At 38.8% G+C, this 18,556-nt stretch overlaps 1 protein-coding gene across 2 annotated transcripts; it reads left to right on the forward strand.

Moving 5' to 3' along the window:
• Positions 1-854: 854 nt before the first annotated feature.
• On the forward strand, positions 855-14,054 carry LOC127426144 (dual specificity tyrosine-phosphorylation-regulated kinase 2-like). Of its 2 annotated transcripts, XM_051672713.1 has the most exons (3): positions 855-1,774; positions 3,786-3,901; positions 8,542-14,054. In XM_051672713.1, the coding sequence occupies exons 1-3, from the start codon at positions 1,732-1,734 to the stop codon at positions 10,129-10,131; spliced, it is 1,749 nt and encodes a 582-aa protein (XP_051528673.1). In that variant the 5' UTR covers positions 855-1,731; the 3' UTR covers positions 10,132-14,054. The 2 variants fall into 2 exon arrangements, with proteins under 2 accessions (XP_051528673.1, XP_051528674.1); XM_051672714.1 differs by lacking the exon at positions 3,786-3,901.
• Positions 14,055-18,556: the final 4,502 nt, after the last annotated feature.

Raw genomic sequence — 18,556 nt, forward strand, 5'->3', positions numbered from 1 at the left:
TAAAAGAATAGTTCACCCAAAAATGAATATTCTCTAATAATATACTTGCCATCCCAGATGTGTCTTTCTGCTGCTAAACACAAATGAAGACTTTTTTTTAGAAGAGTATCTCAGCTCTGCAGGTCGATAAAATGTAAGTGAATGCTGAAAAAGCATTTTTTAAAAAAATCTTTGAAGCTCCAAAAAGCACATAAAGGCAGCATAAAAGTAATCAATAAGACTACATTGGTTTAATCCATGACTTCTGTAGAGAATAATATGTAAATATTTTTTTTACTGTAAACCTTGACATCTGCAGTCTCTAGGCACGATCATGACTTCAAGCTCGATTACACTTCATAGCGCTTGACAGAGCGCTAGATGGGGCTAGGAAGCTTAAAATCGGGATCGTCAAGGAGACTAGAGTAAATTTTACATTTTGGTGTGTTCTCGCCAAAAAAAACAATGATTGGATTGCTTCAGAAGACATGGATTTAACCACTGGAGTCTTATGGATTACTTTAATGCTGCCTTTGTGTGCTTTTTGGAGCTTCCAAATTTTAGCCACCATGGATCTACAGAGCTGAGACATTCTTCTAAAAATCTTCGTTTGTGTTATGCAGAATAAAGAAAGTCATACACATCTGGGACTGCATGAGGGGTAGTAAATTATGGGAGAGAATTTTCATTTTTTGGTGAACTATTCCTTTAAACGCTAGTCTTAGTAGTTGCCTTTCCTGTAAACAGTCCCATTTTGGCTCAACAGGCACTTCCTTATATCTGGCCAATTATTAACCCCGAAGGCACGCGGAAGTTTAAGCCAGAATGGCGTTGTTTTGACCCCGCCTCAGGCAGTCCCCTCATGCGCTCCTTGTTTGATGACGTAGCGCTGGGCGAAGCTGAAGACGCTCTTAGCAACACGTTCAGAAACCACACATCTATGCGCGCACCGATCCAAAACACCCAGACCTTTCGAGGACACGACATTTGAGAAAGCTTGTTTCATATGTTGCCGGCGTTCTGGAGGATTATGATTTAAAACGGTGCCCAAAACAAGTTTGGCTCCTACTCTCCGTACAAGAGGAAACGCTAGCTTGAGCTTTAGCTTCCTGTTGGACAGTGAGCTCGGGCTGGGATGCCTCTTCTGTTCAAACTAACAATACGATTTTCGAGAGAGGGAAAGAGTGGAGATGGTCGACAACGGTTTAGTGTTTGGACTCGGTGTGATTCTGGTTTAAAGATACAGTTTGTGCTTTGATGCGCGCTGACGGAAACGCTTTTGTGTCCCCTGCAACTGTGAGTCTCCAGCGAGTGTTCCGCCACCATCATCTTCATCAACGAGGAAGACGGTGTGATCCAGGCCGTTTCTAACCGACCATTGTTTTGGTTTTATTTGTAAAGGACCGTGTGTTAATCTAGCTAGTGATTATCTCAGTATCTGCTTGGTTGGCTCCTCTGTTTACTTTCAGTATGCTGAAAATGTAGATGTCAACATTACTGCTCCAGTCTTGCTGTACGGGTGGTCAAACTGATAAGCCTAATAAAAACAACTTAAAGGGGATCATGCCTGAACACTGCAGCACTGTGAAGTTCTAGTCTTTGGACATTTGAGACGCATCCCCTGTATTGATATTCTAGTTGGCTTTCTAAGGACACCCCCATCAGCCATGTATTATAGTTTTGGATGGATCTAGCCTTGGTGAAACTATTTTAAGAGGAAAAAGCAATATTTGATGTTGACTGCGTGCAATCATGATGATATTGAGCAGAAAACCAGATGGCCCCATAACTGCAGGTAATTATTTCCAGTGTGTTGCCATATGAAATGTAAAATCCAGCTCTGTGAGTTTGCTGTGGCTCACTTGGCAAGCAGAGACTATTTGAAGACAGCTGATTAACAATTTTATTTTTTGAATATGCTGATCATGCCACTAAACCAGCACTGCTTAGTTGAAATGTTAACAGTTCTTTGTTATAGTTTATTGGTTGCACATAGAGTTGTTACATGTTCATCAGCCCTTAAAATGCACTGGGAACAACAGGCCCATATTATGTCCAAATGATCAGTTTATCGAATTCTCTGAATGTTCAATAAGTGTATTGGATATGAGGGATTGTGCAATTAATGTTCACAAATGACAAGATTGCATACAAACATGCAGCTCATTCTTTTGTTTATGATGTCATAAACTCACTAGTGCCCATTTCTCCAACCATGCTGCAACCGGCTGTACTCATTGTCTTTTAAAGCAAAACTGGTCTAGGTCATTTGATAATGTGGTAACACTTTACAATAAGGTTCCATTTGTTTACTTTAGTTAACAACATTAGTTGACACGAACTGACAATTAACAAAACTTTTACTGCATTTAATGATCTTGGTTAATGTTCATTTCAACATATACTAATACATTGTTAAAATCAGAAGTTGTATTTGTTAAAATTAGTTAATGCACTATGAACTTACAATGGACAATTGTATTTTTGTAAACTAACATTACCAAATATTAATAAATTCTGTTAAAAATATTTTAGTCATTGTTAGTTCATGATAACTTACTCATTAACTAATGTTAACAAATGGAACCTTATTGTGAAGTGTTACCAATATTATAATACGACAACAAGTTGTGGAAGCTGCTGACACCGAAATGAGTCATAAAGACTGGTTAAATATCTCGCCATCTGCTGTGTCGTGTGCTCAAGAGACTGTCTGTTGTCTGATGTACCTGCAACTTGGTTGCATACCTCCCTAAGGGGATTTGTGTTACTCAGATGGGCTGTTGCTTTCTTTTACCACTTCCTTATGTATATGTAACACTAAAAAAAATCCTCATTAATGTAAGGGATATATTGGATGATAACATGAGGGGTTAGGGTTACAGTGTTGTTTTAGGCACCTGATTGAGTTTATATGCATTTGTTTTGTTCCTGAATTCACAAGTAAAAGGGATTGAAAATTCTAAAGAAAAATAAAATGTATATTCTATCGTCATTTACTCACCCACATGTTGGCCAAAACCCGTATGGCTTACATTTTCCCGTGGAACACAAATGGAGATGTAAGGCAGAATATTAGCCAAGTGAATGGTGACTGAGGCTGACATTCTGCTAACATCTCCTTTTGTGTTCCACGGAAGGAAGGAAAAAAAAAAAAGACTGGAACTAGAGGAGAGAGAAAAAATGATGGTCAGAATGTTAATTTTTGGGTGAACTATCCCTTTTAGGTCAGCATGATAATAAAATGCATGTTACTGGTCTTATTGTGAACGATTCATCCATGCATTATTGTTTTTATATATATATATATATATATATGTTTTTTTTGACCTTCTAGACTTTAATCAAAATGTCAACTTGCTCTTTCACTGATATGACTGACTCTTCTCTGCTCAGTGGTTAAGCCAGTAGTCAAACTTTTTTGGTCAGTTTTAACCCCGCCCCTTCAAGAGCCTGTCATGTACACAAACCTGACGTCAGTTGAAGCTGCAAATGCAGAGAGGTGCGTTTTTGACTGTTTTCCAACCAAAACCACCATGGTCATGGGTCCACTGGCTTGAATTTTTGAGGAGCAATAACTAGGCATTTCACGCTTGAATTCTTCCAGAGTTGATCACTTCTGAATGAAATAGGTGTCGTATAAGGAGAAGTGGCTGGAGTTTATTCATATTAGCTATTCTTTAAAAAAGGGACAAGCCATTCGATATGTCCCACCCCTACTTCCTGTTTCAGGAGGAAATACGTCAAAACACCAAATAGAACTGCGCTTGTCAAGACACTCATTTTGTGTTTTGTTTTCTCCACAGCTCGCCACGGGGATGGTTTGTATGACTCTTACATGCGGACCGATCACATTGTGAACCAGGATGCTGATGTGAATGGACAGAGTCCCTCTGGGCTGCCCCCTCTCCCCAAACACACTGTAAGTCCTGACTTCCTGTTCCCCCAGTGGTAGAGTAGACCCAGTGCCCATGACTTTTTAGAGGTCATACTCTCACGGCATTCTTTCAGTGAGCCCTAGAAGAAAATATTTCCCTCGTGCTCGTCTGAACAGGAAACTGTTTGTGACTCACTGTATTGTGAAGAATAAGTAGGCTTGAAAATCTGACCCACTATCAAGTCATAAGTTAGCCAATACTGCTCTCTGTTCTTGTTAGAACAATTCCCTACCCAGTTTTTCACCCCTGTGGTTCTGAGGCTTAGCTGAGCACTTGTGCTGCTACCACTTGTGCATCTAGGAATGTCACAGATTTAGACAAGTCTTCCCCCCCATATTCTATCCTACATTCTATCCTACATTCTACATTACTATCCGCAGCACATAGTTTGAAATTGTGCCACACAGTATGTATATCACACAGGAAGTCAGTGCCTCAGTCATGCCCAGTTTAAATAATTGAATAACTGTAAAACTTAATTTAATATTTTATCAATGCTGTCGATTAAGCACGTTAATTTAGTGGAATTACATAAAAAAATAACGTGTTAAAAAAATTAATGCAGAGGTCTCAATGCTTTTTTCAAAGTTTCAAACTGCATTTAACTTGATAGAGTGCATTAAAACACAGCGTTTATGCACAAGATGTCGAAAACCAGTGAAACGCAACCAAATTGAGACGTTCCAAAATCGTCCGTCTGACATACAGATGGAATAATGTGTCCTACTTTAGTTCATTTGTACTGCTGCTGCTACTACTACTACTACTTTACTCATTTTAAAGGAATGTTCTGGGTTCCATACAAGTTAAGCTCAATCGACAGCATTTGTGGCATAATGTTGTTTACCACAAAAAAAAGGCAAAAATCGAGGTTACAGTGAGGCACTTACAATGGAAGTGAATAGGGCCAATTTTTGGAGGGTTTAAACAGAAATGTGAAGCTTATAATTTTATAAAAGTACTTGCATTAATTCTTCTGTTAAAACTTGTGTATTATTTGAGCTGTAACGTTGTATAAATTGTAATTTTTACAGTGGTTTTAGGGTTTGTTGACATTACATCGTCATGGTATCAAAGTTGTAAAATTGGCTATAACTTTACGCAGAAAAGGTTTATAAGGGATATTATCACAATAAAATCATATTTAAACACATATCCTTTATTTCTTGTGGTTATACTTTTGAAACAGTGAGTATTTTAATGTAAAAAAATTGGCCCCATTCACTTTCATTGTAAGTGCCTCACTTGAACCTCGATTTTGGCTTTTTTTTTTCTTTTTTTTTTAAGAAAAAGAGGAACGAGTCAATTTATTTTTGTGGTAATCGACATTATGCCACAAATGCTTTCAATTGAGCTTAACTTGTATTGAACCCGGAACATTCCTTTAACGTGCTATTACTACTATGCTATAACAGAGAAATAGAGTTTAACTAACAGCTTCAGCATTACCGCCGATCACCGTTGAATGTTGCCAGAGATGGAGTACTCAAACATGCCCAGGGTGCCTACGTGATACTCAAGTTTCTGAGTTGGGATGAGAGAAGTAAACTTTCAACATGGTGGAGAGCGCTTTGTGTCTGTGTCAAAATAAGATTTCTCTAAGAAAAATATAAGAATGAAACTGGTGTCCTCCAAGTTTTCCCTCCAACATAAAAACACCTGAATGTTAGTGAAATATTCATAGGATAATTCTGATAGCATGTATGGCAGCATCACTCCACGATCGGAGCGGGTTACTACCACACTATAGCTGAGGAATAGAGTTAAACCAACAGCTGCAGCATAACTGTTCATCAATGCAACAGACACAGGTGATCAGAATCAGAATTTATTTAACTGTTTGTTGAACTGTTGTGTAAAAGCAATATCACACTCGCAATCGAGCTGTATTGTCCATTTATCAGCACAGCTGTGATTTTCTATGGCCGAACAATAGCTGTGCTGATAGATGGACATATAGCACTCTTGCTCGTGTGATACTGACCATATTGAGTTATAATGTCAATAATATGGAAATAAAGCAAACAATATATTCACTTCTAAAGCCATTTTTTTGTGGCTATTGTCTAATCACTCATCTGCTACAGTAATGTAATGTAATTTATCTTAATTATTACATTTATAATTATTCTTTTGATAATAATCATATATTGAATTATCTTTATTTGTTATATATTGATAAAAAGCTCCAGACAAAAAAAAAAAAAAAAAGCCTATGGAGCCATTGGCTTCTAAACTGAAACATTTAGGAGCCAAATTGCTGTTTTTGTAGTCAAATTACTGAATGGCTCGATGGTTGTTAGATAGAAGTAAGATAGAAAGCCTAAGAAAAGAAAGACAACTGATAACCGATAAATCAGACAATAGTTTAAAAAATCAATAATAATGACCGTAATAAAATATTTGGTACATAATCGGGACTTTTAATTATGAACAAGCCCCAAATACACCGTGGATTCTTATTTTGAAATGTCTGTGCTCACAGGTGCTCTCTCAAACAGATAAGGGAAACAAAATATGCACTCTTACAGTCATTGTGTATTACAAACTACACTACAAAGTGAACATTTTCACATAACAAAATAGGCGGTAACAACAGTAGATCATCAGCAATCGCATGATATAAATGTCCGGTATTCCGGTAGTCCTTTGTGAACTCGCTGACGGTTGATTCACTGTATGATGTGCTGAGAAAGTGACTGATTCATTAAAAACACCTGGTTCAAAAAGAGTAATTTGTTCGCGAATGGGACATCGTGGCTCGGGCTGTGCTTATATTTGCGTGCAAGCTCATCTCTACAGAAAAAGTGAAAAGCAGCGTAAGACACATTGGCTTTAAATCTTAAGATCTAATTTATTAACTCACAAGATGATATCTGAAAAAACTGCATATGAACGCACACAAAGTTATCCCGGTTGTTGTCAATGCGACTAGATTTTAAATTATTGTCACAATTTTTTTTTATTTGCAACTATTTTCATTGAATTTTAGAGCCCTGTGATATGCAATAAATTGCAATTAATGAATTGGCATCTTGTGTAATTCATTTGATTAAAAATATTTAATTGATTGACAGCCCTATAATTAAGCCCTTCAGTGTGGTCCATGTAGCATGATGCTTCATCATGGGACCTGAGATGATAAAGGATATGATAATCCAATTCCCTAGTGTGATCTATAGTATTATGCAATAAATAATTCAGTGTACATGTTGAACCTGGTGGCATTATTTTTGGTTATTAGACTGTATCACTCTGATGCGGGGCATTATGTAGTTTTTCTGAAATAACAGTGTAACAAATAGGTATTACCCCCAGAAACTTGTAATTGGTCTTCCTTAAACATTTAATAAACAATCTTAGCTCTGAGTGAGCAGGAGCATAAGCGTAAGAGGTCAACTTTGATTAACTGTCAATTGGGATACAAGCCCTTTGTTGCTCAATCATATAAGCTTCCAGTACTGCTACTCGATCATACCATTTCCCACACAACGGATTACATTTAGGTCATCATATACTGTATACTCCCTGTTGATAATTTTTGTCTAATTTCGCCTAAGCATTTCAGTATTTAAGGATTTTGTTGTGATTGAACACCAGAGTCTGTAAGTAGACAGCTGAAGTATTTGGCTAGTCGCTACAGTTTCCTTCAGTTCCCAACACACGGGATTCTATTTTAGTCTCACTACTCGGAACCTCCATTCCATGCCCCTGCCCCCACCACTATGGTTGGCAAAGTGTTCTTGGCTGTGGTTTCACCTTATATTTTCATCTGTGTGACCTAATTTTTGTTCTGATGCCTCTTTTCTGTCTTCGGCTGTTTTTCTTTTGCGGAATGCAGAGCCAAACGGGCTATAGCTTGGGCTAAACCATAAATCTTTGATAGTGGAATCTTGAATACAAATGGGACTTGGAGTGCAGTCATGGTGCATTAAACATCCTGAATATGAAAGATAGTTCCTCTATTCCCAATCACTCAGCAAAGCCCACAAGGACTGGCATATCCAACCACTATTTATGTAAGGCAAAAGCTTAATGCAAATTTAATGATATAGTTGGGTCTAGTGGCCATGTTGAGAATTCATGCCAAGCGCTATGCTGAAAGAAAGTGATGGAAAAATGTTTTGTTGAAGTCATACTCCCTTTTTTATTGACTTCCTGTTCTTTGTATTGGGGTAAACAGCTTGATCGCAGGTCTTAACTTTTTGAAATAGACTTAAGCTTTAGGCTTTACCTGTATCTTCTGTGAGTATGAAAGCAACATCCTGTTCTACCAGTTTGCTGTTCACATTCCAGTCAGACCATGGAGACAGTGTCTAGCATTCTCTGTCGCTGCAATTATCACTCATGCTCAAAGTTCTCTGCCAGACCCGTGGTATTCCCAGGGTTACTTGCCAGCTGATCAATGCTGCACGTTTGCTCTATTGATTACTTAACACTGGTCTGATAGAACCTCAGAGTTACAGCACAATGATTTCCAGCCACATTCTATTGCGAAAATCAATGGGAGGCAGCCTTTCTTCAGTTTTGAACTTTGACTCATCTGAAAAAATAATGTTGGCTATGGTCAACTTATTTGTCCTGTTTTTACAGACTACTGAAATATCTCTCTTTCCTTTTAAAGGGTGTCAACAAGCCTACAATGAAAGATCACCAAGCAATCCGAGGAGGACAGATGAAGGTGAAGTACGTTTACGAAGACACCTACAACCGCAAAGTCAACGTTGTGAGCCAGCACAATGGCACAATTCAAGTAGCAGCCAAGCCCCAATCTGCGATCTCCAAAGAGAGAAGTGTGGACAGTAACAGTTCTGTTAAATCTTCAGAGAGCTCAACGAAAGTCACAAAGCTTGCCACCCCAATGACTCCAGAACAAGCTCTCAAGCAACACAGGCAGCAACTGACCACCTTGGAGCAGCAGGAGATCCACAATTATTCTGAGATCTACTTCCTGGGACCAAATGCTAAGAAGAGGCAGGCAGTGGCAGGGGGCACCAACAACTGTGGATATGATGACGACCAGGGTGGTTACATCCACGTACCTCATGATCATCTTGCCTATCGTTATGAGTTCCTCAAGGTAATCGGCAAAGGTAGTTTTGGACAGGTGGCAAAGGTTTATGACCATAAGTTACAGCAGCATCTTGCCTTAAAAATGGTGCGCAATGAGAAGCGCTTTCATCGGCAAGCTGCGGAGGAGATCAGAATTCTGGAGCACCTGAAGAAGCATGATAAGACTGGCAGTATGAATGCAGTCCACATGTTGGAGAATTTCACCTTTCGCAACCACATATGCATGACTTTTGAGCTGCTCAGCATGAACCTGTATGAGCTCATTAAACGCAACAAGTTCCAGGGTTTCAGTCTGCCGCTGGTACGCAAGTTTGCACACTCTATTCTCCAATGCCTGGAGGCTCTCCATTGCCATAAGATCATCCACTGTGACCTAAAACCAGAGAACATCTTACTGAAGCAGCAAGGCAGGAGTGGCATCAAAGTCATCGACTTTGGCTCCAGTTGTTTTGATCACCAGCGGGTCTACACTTATATCCAGTCCCGTTTCTACAGGGCGCCGGAAGTCATCTTGGGTTCTCGATATGGTATGCCTATAGACATGTGGAGCTTTGGCTGCATTCTGGCAGAGTTGCTTACAGGATACCCTCTGTTTCCTGGAGAAGATGAAGGTGACCAGCTGGCCTGCATGATGGAGTTACTGGGTGTGCCCTCTCAGAAACTGCTGGAGCAAGCCAAGCGTGCCAAGAACTTCTTCAGCTCCAAAGGCCACCCACGCTACTGCACAGTGAGCACGCTTAGCAATGGCACCGTGGTGATCAATGGGAGTCGTTCTCGCCGAGGAAAAATGCGAGGTCCCCCAGGCAGTAAGGAGTGGGTGACAGCCCTTAAGGGCTGTGATGACCCCACATTCATTGACTTTCTGAAGAAGTGTTTGGATTGGGACCCTAGTACTAGAATGGCACCTGTTCAGGCTTTGAGACACCCCTGGCTCTATAAGAGACTGCCCAAGCCTGCACCTTGTGGAGAGAAGTCCATGGTGCCCAAACGGATCCCAGAGCACAGCACCTCTTTTCCCACCATCATCTCCAAAGTACCCCCTGTCATGGGCCCAACCAACAACAAACTGCGGACCACCTTGATGGGGGACACCAGTGGTAGTATACCCTTGCGTACAGTGCTGCCAAAGCTCGTTTCATAGGGATTCCTTAGCTTTTCAGGGATTAAAGACATATTTGTAGCAGTTTTAGAAGTGAATTTTTCTTTGTTATTGGTTTGTTGATTTTTCTGAATGTCAAAACTCTATGTTTTGTCTTCAAATTTTACTGAAGTGTAACAAGCAAAAAAACAAAACAAAAAAACAAACAAACCTAACTATACTGTGTTTTAATCAAATGGCCTTTGGAAAGGTGTGTGAAATTGAAAGTTGATATCAGGGCTGTTTTTTTTTTACATCTTGGTCTGGAATGGAATGCTGATGATTGAGGTGGGTGAAATTTTAATGCTGACTGCTCATAGTTCTGTCCTTTCTGTGTTTTACACTACTTCTGCTCAGACAAACTTAAAACTTTTGCATCTTTAAGGGCTGTTTTTAGATGTATGTGTGATTCTTTTCATTTTTAAGGGCTTCGAGTGAAATTTTCATTGAATTTTTTCAAGCATCTGACTCTAATCTACAGTTCTTATAATTAACACCCTAAGAATAATTTGCTCATCATAGCATGAAGTCAGAAGAGCACATTGCTAGTTTTATTCTGTTTTAAGAGTATACTTCCCTTAAACTTGCCCAGTTGCTCCATTTCCCTCACCCCAGTGTGTCATGGAGAGGATAAGGCTTTGCCTATTTCAGTCCACAACACTGTTTATGTTTTGAGAAGCTGTTACATTGGATAAAGCCCAAAGTATGCTTCGGTCAGACGCGAACTGTTGGAGGACAGGATGCGTGACTCAAATTTCGTCATCATCAAAGTGCTTGAACACTGAACGCATGCAGCCCAGTTTTTCTAACCACACGTACTCCGAACGCGTAGTATGCACACGCACTTGGAATTATTTGCACTAATTTCTGGGTTCACAATGTGCCAACATTTACAGTTGAGCCGTTGCTGTCACAAAGAAGCGCTAGAAGATATAATCGCCACTAAACAACAAGAGACGAATGTGGAAATGTGAGGAGGTCAGGAGATACCTGCATTTGTATAACTCAAGTCTGAAGGAATTTAAAGACATTTTTGGTTCTAAACTATTGAAAATAAATAGTCCAGTCTTTCAGAGCAGTCATAGTGCGCATGCGCCAACCGCCTTTGTATGCGCGCACAGTCAAATGAAGTACTTTGAAAGGCTAGCTTTCGACTGTACGCTTAGCATTTGCATCAAAACCGTAATATACTTTGGGCTTAAGTCACCCTAGAGCAAGATGTAAGAAAGTTAGACTTGTTTGGTAGTGACAGAGTAACAGTTGCCTATATGTCATTTAGGGACACAGTGCTATCTTAAGGCTGTGCCCATTCCTTTGAGGTATTGGGAAAGATGGCCACTATTTCACAGGTGTTGCCTGTCGGTGATACTTTGAAAGATATTGGTCAGGTTTCACTTGAAGGCATTAGGCAAGATCACGTGTTTGCCTGTACATGGAAATACGTGTTTCCCAAAGCAGATGGTGGGGGAAGTGAATTGCACGTTGGTAGTGTTTTCAATAACAGTGTGCTCTTTGCCCTGAGCAATGATAGATACCAAACAACCAGTGTGAGGCTGTGACAATAGCAAAGTTCATAAACATATTCACTGTACTGGATAAAGACAGAAGCCTGACATATGTTAGATGACCACACTGCCTTGGGGATTTTTTTTTCAGTCCTCTTAACCACCACCTTGTCCACAATTTTGATCCAATAGCATTTCACTTTTTTTTCTTTTTAGCCTGTGGTGACTACAGCAACCACTGTGTTAGGGTGGGAAAAGATTACATTACGTACACATGGGCAATTCCTCTCCCCCAAAGCTCAACATCAGGATAGAGAGAGACTCCTGACTGACTCCAGTTGTGAGTGTAGTGGTATTGTGTAGTCTGAAATATCTCTACATTGTGACCTATATTCTTCCCCTTTCACTCTTCCTCAGTCCTTGAGGTTTACATGACAAAATCCTGTTCTTAATACAGTCGAGCACACAGCACATTCACCCACCTTGTTTGCGATCATTCATAATGGCTCTTGTCGTGTCTGCAGTTTGAGTATTTCTTATTAAAGGGTCTCTGGCAGACTGTTTTGTTTTCCATCTTTCCAACTTGTATCTGTTAGGACAAAAGGTATATGCATCTTTGGGAGAGTTTTTATTTTTTAAATGATCTAAAGTAAGCATGTTGACACTGCCTCACTTTTTCTAGCTGTGAATTGAACACTGAATGCTTAGAAACTAATTGTTGCAAGGTAAGACACTAATATGCTAAAGGTCTGTGAAACTGAAAGGTGCTTAACCCAATGGCCCTGACAGGTGGATGCAAAGCATCTGTGCACTACCTGGACCAAGGTTAGAAATGAGGATACCAGATAAGTGACTGCAAAAGTCCCCTTAATTAGAAAATAAAGAAAAACCTAGGTCTGTGTCTTTTCTATTTTCCATTGATACAAAACTACAAAATCACGTCTTTCTCAGGTATTAAAGAACATTTGCATACGATTTACGTATGATTCCACTTGTCCAGCAGGTGCAAGGATAATTAAAGGAATATTCTGGGTTCAAAACAAGTTAAGCTCAATCGACGGCATTTGTGGCAAAATAAATTTGGACTCATCCCCCCTTTAAATAGCGGCGTTACAGTGAGGCACTTACAATGGAATATGGGGCCCAATCCCTAAATGTTGAAATACACATTGTTTAAAAAGTACACAAAAGTATAGCCACAAGATGTGAATACCCATATTAACATGATTTTAGTGTGACAAAATTGCTTGCTAACCTTTACTATGTAAAGTTGTATCAAATTTTACAACTTCGTTGACATGGCGACATAGAAAATGGCTAAAACCCTAAAACGACTGTATTTGAGCAACTTTTCAACTCGAATAATTGGCCTTACACAAGTTTTCAAGTTTCAACAGAAGTGTTAATGTTTATGAAATTGTAAGCTTCACATTTCTGCCTATAAACCCTCCAAAAATTGGCCCCATTCACTTTTTGTTTTTTTTAAGAAAAGGAGGGACAAGTCTAAATTATTATTTGTTGTAATCAACATTATGCCACAAATGCTTTCGATAGAGCTTAACTTGTACTGAACCCGGAACATTCCTTTAACTTGTACTGAAGCCGGAATATTCCTTTAGCACTCAAAATAAGCTAGGTGTCAGAAGACCTAGTGTATTTATAGCTTTAGAGACATTGGTGCTTACAGTTAGTAATTTATATCGTTTTTGTCCAATCATAATCAGTTTTGGGTTCATACGTCATCTCCTTCAAATTTTTTGTGGTTCAGTGTCCCCTTGGAATACATCAGGGAAATTGCAGTTAATGAGAAGTATCCAGGCAAAAGTGGTTTAAACGTTGTTTTTGGTGTTTGTCTACCTCTTTCTACAAAAACTCTTGCTTGTAAAATCCTTTCTCTCAATCCATCGTCTATGCTCTACTCAGATCTCCAGCACATAAATAACTGTCTCGCTCACTCCGCATCTTTCTGCATCACTTCAGTGTCCCTGACTGTTTGCATTAACATTAATTTTTTTTACCAAAGCACCCTGTCACGTTCTTGTCTCTCTTTGGTTCGTCTCTGTGCATGGACCCCTCGTTTGGGGGATTCTACTTCTGTGCCTTTAACTGAACACACTTGACTAAATCATCAAGGCTCAGCACAGGATGACTAATGTTTCTCTTCCAGCTTATTGGTCAGGTTTTTGTACTACTTTTAGTTCACCCTTTTATAGAGTTTGTACTGTTATTCATATTTTAAAGAGAAATAAAAGGTAACGCTGTAATTTTCCTTTAATGATGTTTGTTGACTATGTGGTTCAGAGCATGATAAGTAAAGAACGCATGAAAATAAGTGAAAATGAATAAATGAAGAGTCACATGATGAGAAGTAACCAAATGAGCTTGTATTAGTTTCTTAAAAAAATAAAATTGATATTACCAGTTTTTTGGTTTGAAACATTTCTTCAGTTTTCTTTGCTGTGCATTATTCAGTTTTCTGTGCAGGCATAATGATGATTACCACAAAACGTAATTTAGACATGTCCCTCCTTTTCTTAAAAATAAAAATGAAGGTTAGAGCAAGGCACTTGCAATGGAAGTGAATGGGGGCCAATTTTTGGAGGGTTTAAAGGCAGAAATGTGAAGCTTGGCTTTATAAAAACACTTGCATTAATTCTTCTGTTAAAACTTGTTTATTATTTGAGCTGTAAAGTTTATTGGGTTTATGGCGTTATGTCATCATGACAACGAAGTTGTACAATTGGATATAACTTTACACAGAAAATGTTAGTAAATTATTTTATCACACTAAAATCATGTTAACACGAATATTGTTTACGTTTTGTGGCTATACTTTTGAAACAGTATTTTAACGTTTACGGATTGGTCCCATTCACTTCCTTTATAAGTGCCTCATTAGAGAAAAGTTGGGACAAACCTTAAATTAATTTTTGTGGTAGTCAACATTGTGTCGCAAATGCTGTAGATTGAGCTTAATTTGTATTGAACCCGGAATATTTCTTTAAACACTGTTGACGTATTGCACCTGTTCAGTTTGAAATGACTGAAGGAAGCTTGCTTCCAGGGTTCATATTAATCAATAAAAATTTGAACATTAATGTTTGGATGTTATTCCATATGACAAACTGACAGGCTTATGAGCACACCTTTGGATACAAAATGTTTATGCAGGAATGAGCACAGAAAAATCCTTGCTATTTGTGGCTGCATCATTTTCATGCTTGAGTTATGATTCATCACAGAAGTGTGCAAAACTTCTTAAAGTACATTTTGTATTGTTGTGTGGACATAACTGTACAGTCTGGCAACAGGCTCTTTTAAGTTGTTTAATATGGGGCATTAATTGTCTTTAGAGAGGTTCTTCTTACCTTCACCAATCTGTAGTTGTAATACACAGGGGTTTAAGCAATGCTCTGGGTTCAGTACAAGTTGAGCTCAATTGACAGCATTTGTGGCATAATGTTGATTACCACAAATAATAATTTTGTCTCATCCCTTGTTTATTTAAAAAAGGGAAAAAAAAATGCAGTTTGGACTGGCCCCATTCACTTCAACTGCAGTATGCTCCAGTCCAGTTTCTGTTTGATCCAGAGGGGCACTCTTTTCTAGCGCTGGTCACCGCTAGATATGAACGTTTTCCCTACCTCCAAAATCTCAGTTTGAACCCTGGTCAGACCGAAGTACGCCTCTGCAAATTAGTTCTCAGCAGAGCACATTTCAGACTTATGTAAACAAGTCTGATGCCATTTCAATTACTAACGTTCGTGAACACGTGATCACTTTATAAACTGCATTAACAGATATGTCCAACACGTAAATGTGTGAGTGAACAGGACTGCAAGTCTGAACAGTTTGTACGTGCACGAAATCAAATCAGCAAAAAGCAGCTCATGTGAGTTGTGAGTAGTAGTCCATTTCAATGTGGATTTGGTAATACTGTTTAAAAGCACCTACTGTTTTTGCTGTGTCCTCTTGTTCCCTTTTTTGCTTCAATTTTACATCCAAGTGGTCTTATTGGTTATTTTGGTTAGGCCTATAGGCGTAGAATTGGGCAGTGAAGGGGGTGATTTATCTCCCCAAATCATGCATCTGTCCTTGTATAGATATTTTTATCAACGCTGAAAATAATTTAGTATGAGATACCTTGCAATTGCGTGACTGTGAGTCTGTCATAATCAGACAAAAAAGTTAAGTCCCCCCTCCATTGTACGAGTTTGTATCGTCCAACTAGATGGTGGTGTCCAGTGGTACCTGTTCAGGGGTGGATTGGAAAGAGAAATCGGCCTGGGATTTTATGTAGAAACTGGCCCAAAAGATGTTGAGCAGGAGGGGTGTCGCTGTCCTTTTCTGCATATCGCGGCGCCGTTTTGTAGCACATTCTGCATAACGTGGCGGCCCATTTCAGCTTGTGGCGGCCCATTCGGCCCCGTTTCGCAGCCAGCACTTTGGGAAAAGTCCCGGTTCTCCCGATGGCCAGTCCGCCCCTGTACCTGTTACATTTCTCAGTGCTGCCCAGGATTGGCCAATCACAGTCGTTTTTTATTTTTATTTTTTATTATTATTTATTCGATACATTTTTTTACACAAACCTATCAATTTGCTTCTGAATACATTAATTGATTGACTGGAGTCAAGTGGATTACTTTTCTGCTGCCTAAAATTGCCTTTTGGACCATCAAACAGCCAGCAGCCTGATGGCACCTGTTTACTTTCATTGTATGGACAAACAGAGCTGAAATGTGCTTATAAAAATCTTCACTTTGGTTCTGCTGAAAAAGGAAAGTCATACACATCTGGGATGGCTTAAAGGTAAGTAAATCATGAGAGGATTTTCATTTTTGGGTGAACTAATCCTTTAATGTTTTTCTGATACATTAACCTTAATTATTTTACTGAATGTTTGATATGATACACAGTGTATACATGTTTAATAGTATGCAATTAATATAATTTTCTATTTATTTGTGCATTCGAATCAAATAATAAACATTGGTTTGGTAGAATGTGCACACTTTATGAAGTACTAAAGACACAAAAGTAGGTCACTAGGCAGAATGATGGGGAAAATTTCAGAAAACAAGATACTTAAAAACAGTAGGTCACAGGACATCTGGAGAAATTCAGAAATAAATACTGTGTCAATGATGCAAAATATATTGTCTTTGTCAAACTGCCATCTTCAGCCTTCCTGAAACTCTAGTCTAGTGAAACTAGAGAGGACAAACAGGTCTGTTGGTTTATTTACATATGTTGAGCACATAAACTGTCCACAATATTTACATGCTCAGTGCTCAGCTGATTAATCAATGCCGATGCTGCCATACAGGAAAAACAAAGACAAAATTGTATTACATTTTTTACCAACATCCCATTTAGTCAAAATATGCACATTTAAAACTTTTCAAACAGATTATTTCAAGATAGGATCTCACAATATTCTTAACTGTAAAAACTTAAAACTTTTAATATTTTGAATTTGGCAAGACAAACTGCACAGCTACTTAAATTTACCCATATCCTTCACCTTCCACCCAGTTTTTGGTTTTCCTGATTAGGATTTGAAGCTTGTTGTTAACTTAACTCAAAGAATTGAAAATATGTCTATTGTTGATCATCTATTCAAATGAAACCAGAAACACTCCTTCAATGTCAACTTGTTCTACACTTAGTTTAGTGGCTTAAGCTACTTGCGTTTACACTGCAAGGTGTTCTAAGATTGCTTTGTTGAGTTTTAATAGCCATTAGTTGGTCCATTCATCTTCAGGTTATCGATGTTCATGTTTAGTAAATAGTTTTCAGAGTATATAGAGTGTATGTGTTTATAGGAGATTTATTAGTGTGGATGTGTCAGTATAGAAGCCTGTCAGAGACAAGTAAGGACCATCCCTTTAACAATCTACACGATATGGCCAAAAGAATTAGGAAACCCAAACACCACAGCCTGATACTTGTAATACTTGTTGAACAATTCATTTCAAAACTAAGGGCATTAAAAGGGAATAATGAGCACTCAATAAGCGATGGGACCTCATTCGCAGTCGACGTTCCAATTTATCCCAGTAGGGTTCGTGTCTGGGCTTTGTGCACGCTAGTCAAATTCTTCCACGCTAGACTCAGTAAACCATTTCTGTAGTGCACAAAGGGGCTTTGGTACACATCATTCTAATGTTTGTCTAAGGAGATTGCATGGTTGAATGCTTGATTTTATGCACCTGGTAGTATTGGGTGGAGCTGAAATAGCCAAATTAAGGGGGTGTCCATATACTTTTGTCCACTTTTGAACAACATTGAGTCAAGGTAGCTACTCGTACCTCATCCTTTCTTACTCAACTTTATTTATTTAGTGACTACATGGTTGATTTAGTCTTACAAAACTGTCGTGCTAGAGGAGAGCAGATTAAGTCAATCCCATTAAGGATCCAACACACTGAACATATGACCCATATGGACTCATCAGTGGCTAGCCACAGTTGCAAAGTTTCTGCACCCTCCCTCCCCTTACCCTTTGTATCAGGGACAGTTTTCCAGGCTGAGGGTTTTACAAAGACTTAGTCCTGTGGCCATATGGAGTGTTTATAAGGGATTGTAGGCCACCCGCTGTCATCTCGTTATGTGTCTGAGGTGTATGAAGGGGAAATACTCCTTAGAAAGAAACTGAGCCTGACTTGTATGCTTTTCGTGAGGGACATGAGTGTATACTGTTTCCAGGCACTGGTAATGTCATGGAAATTTTTAGCTAAAAGAGGCTTATCTTTGAGCTTATTTTCAATACGTCAGATATATTGATTTGGATGTACTCCAAACTTACTCAGGAAAATTACACTTTAAAGTGAGGCCTGATATTGCTCATGCTGGTACTTTTCTTAAGGGCAGCAGTTCTCTAGAAAGGAAGAGGTCTGTATTAGAAGTGGGCAAAATCAAAT

This window comes from Myxocyprinus asiaticus, chromosome 35 (assembly GCF_019703515.2).
Source record: "Myxocyprinus asiaticus isolate MX2 ecotype Aquarium Trade chromosome 35, UBuf_Myxa_2, whole genome shotgun sequence".
In the NCBI taxonomy this organism is placed as follows: Eukaryota; Metazoa; Chordata; class Actinopteri; order Cypriniformes; family Catostomidae; genus Myxocyprinus; species Myxocyprinus asiaticus.

Excerpts from the sequence above, each read along its gene's own strand:
- LOC127426144 (XM_051672713.1), top strand. The coding sequence starts at position 1,732 with ATGATGATATTGAGCAGAAAACCAGATGGCCCCATAACTGCAG. Across the intron at positions 1,775-3,785 it reads AGATGGCCCCATAACTGCAG|CTCGCCACGGGGATGGTTTG; the intron begins GTAATTATTTCC and ends TTTTCTCCACAG. Across the intron at positions 3,902-8,541 it reads CCCCTCTCCCCAAACACACT|GGTGTCAACAAGCCTACAAT; the intron begins GTAAGTCCTGAC and ends TTCCTTTTAAAG.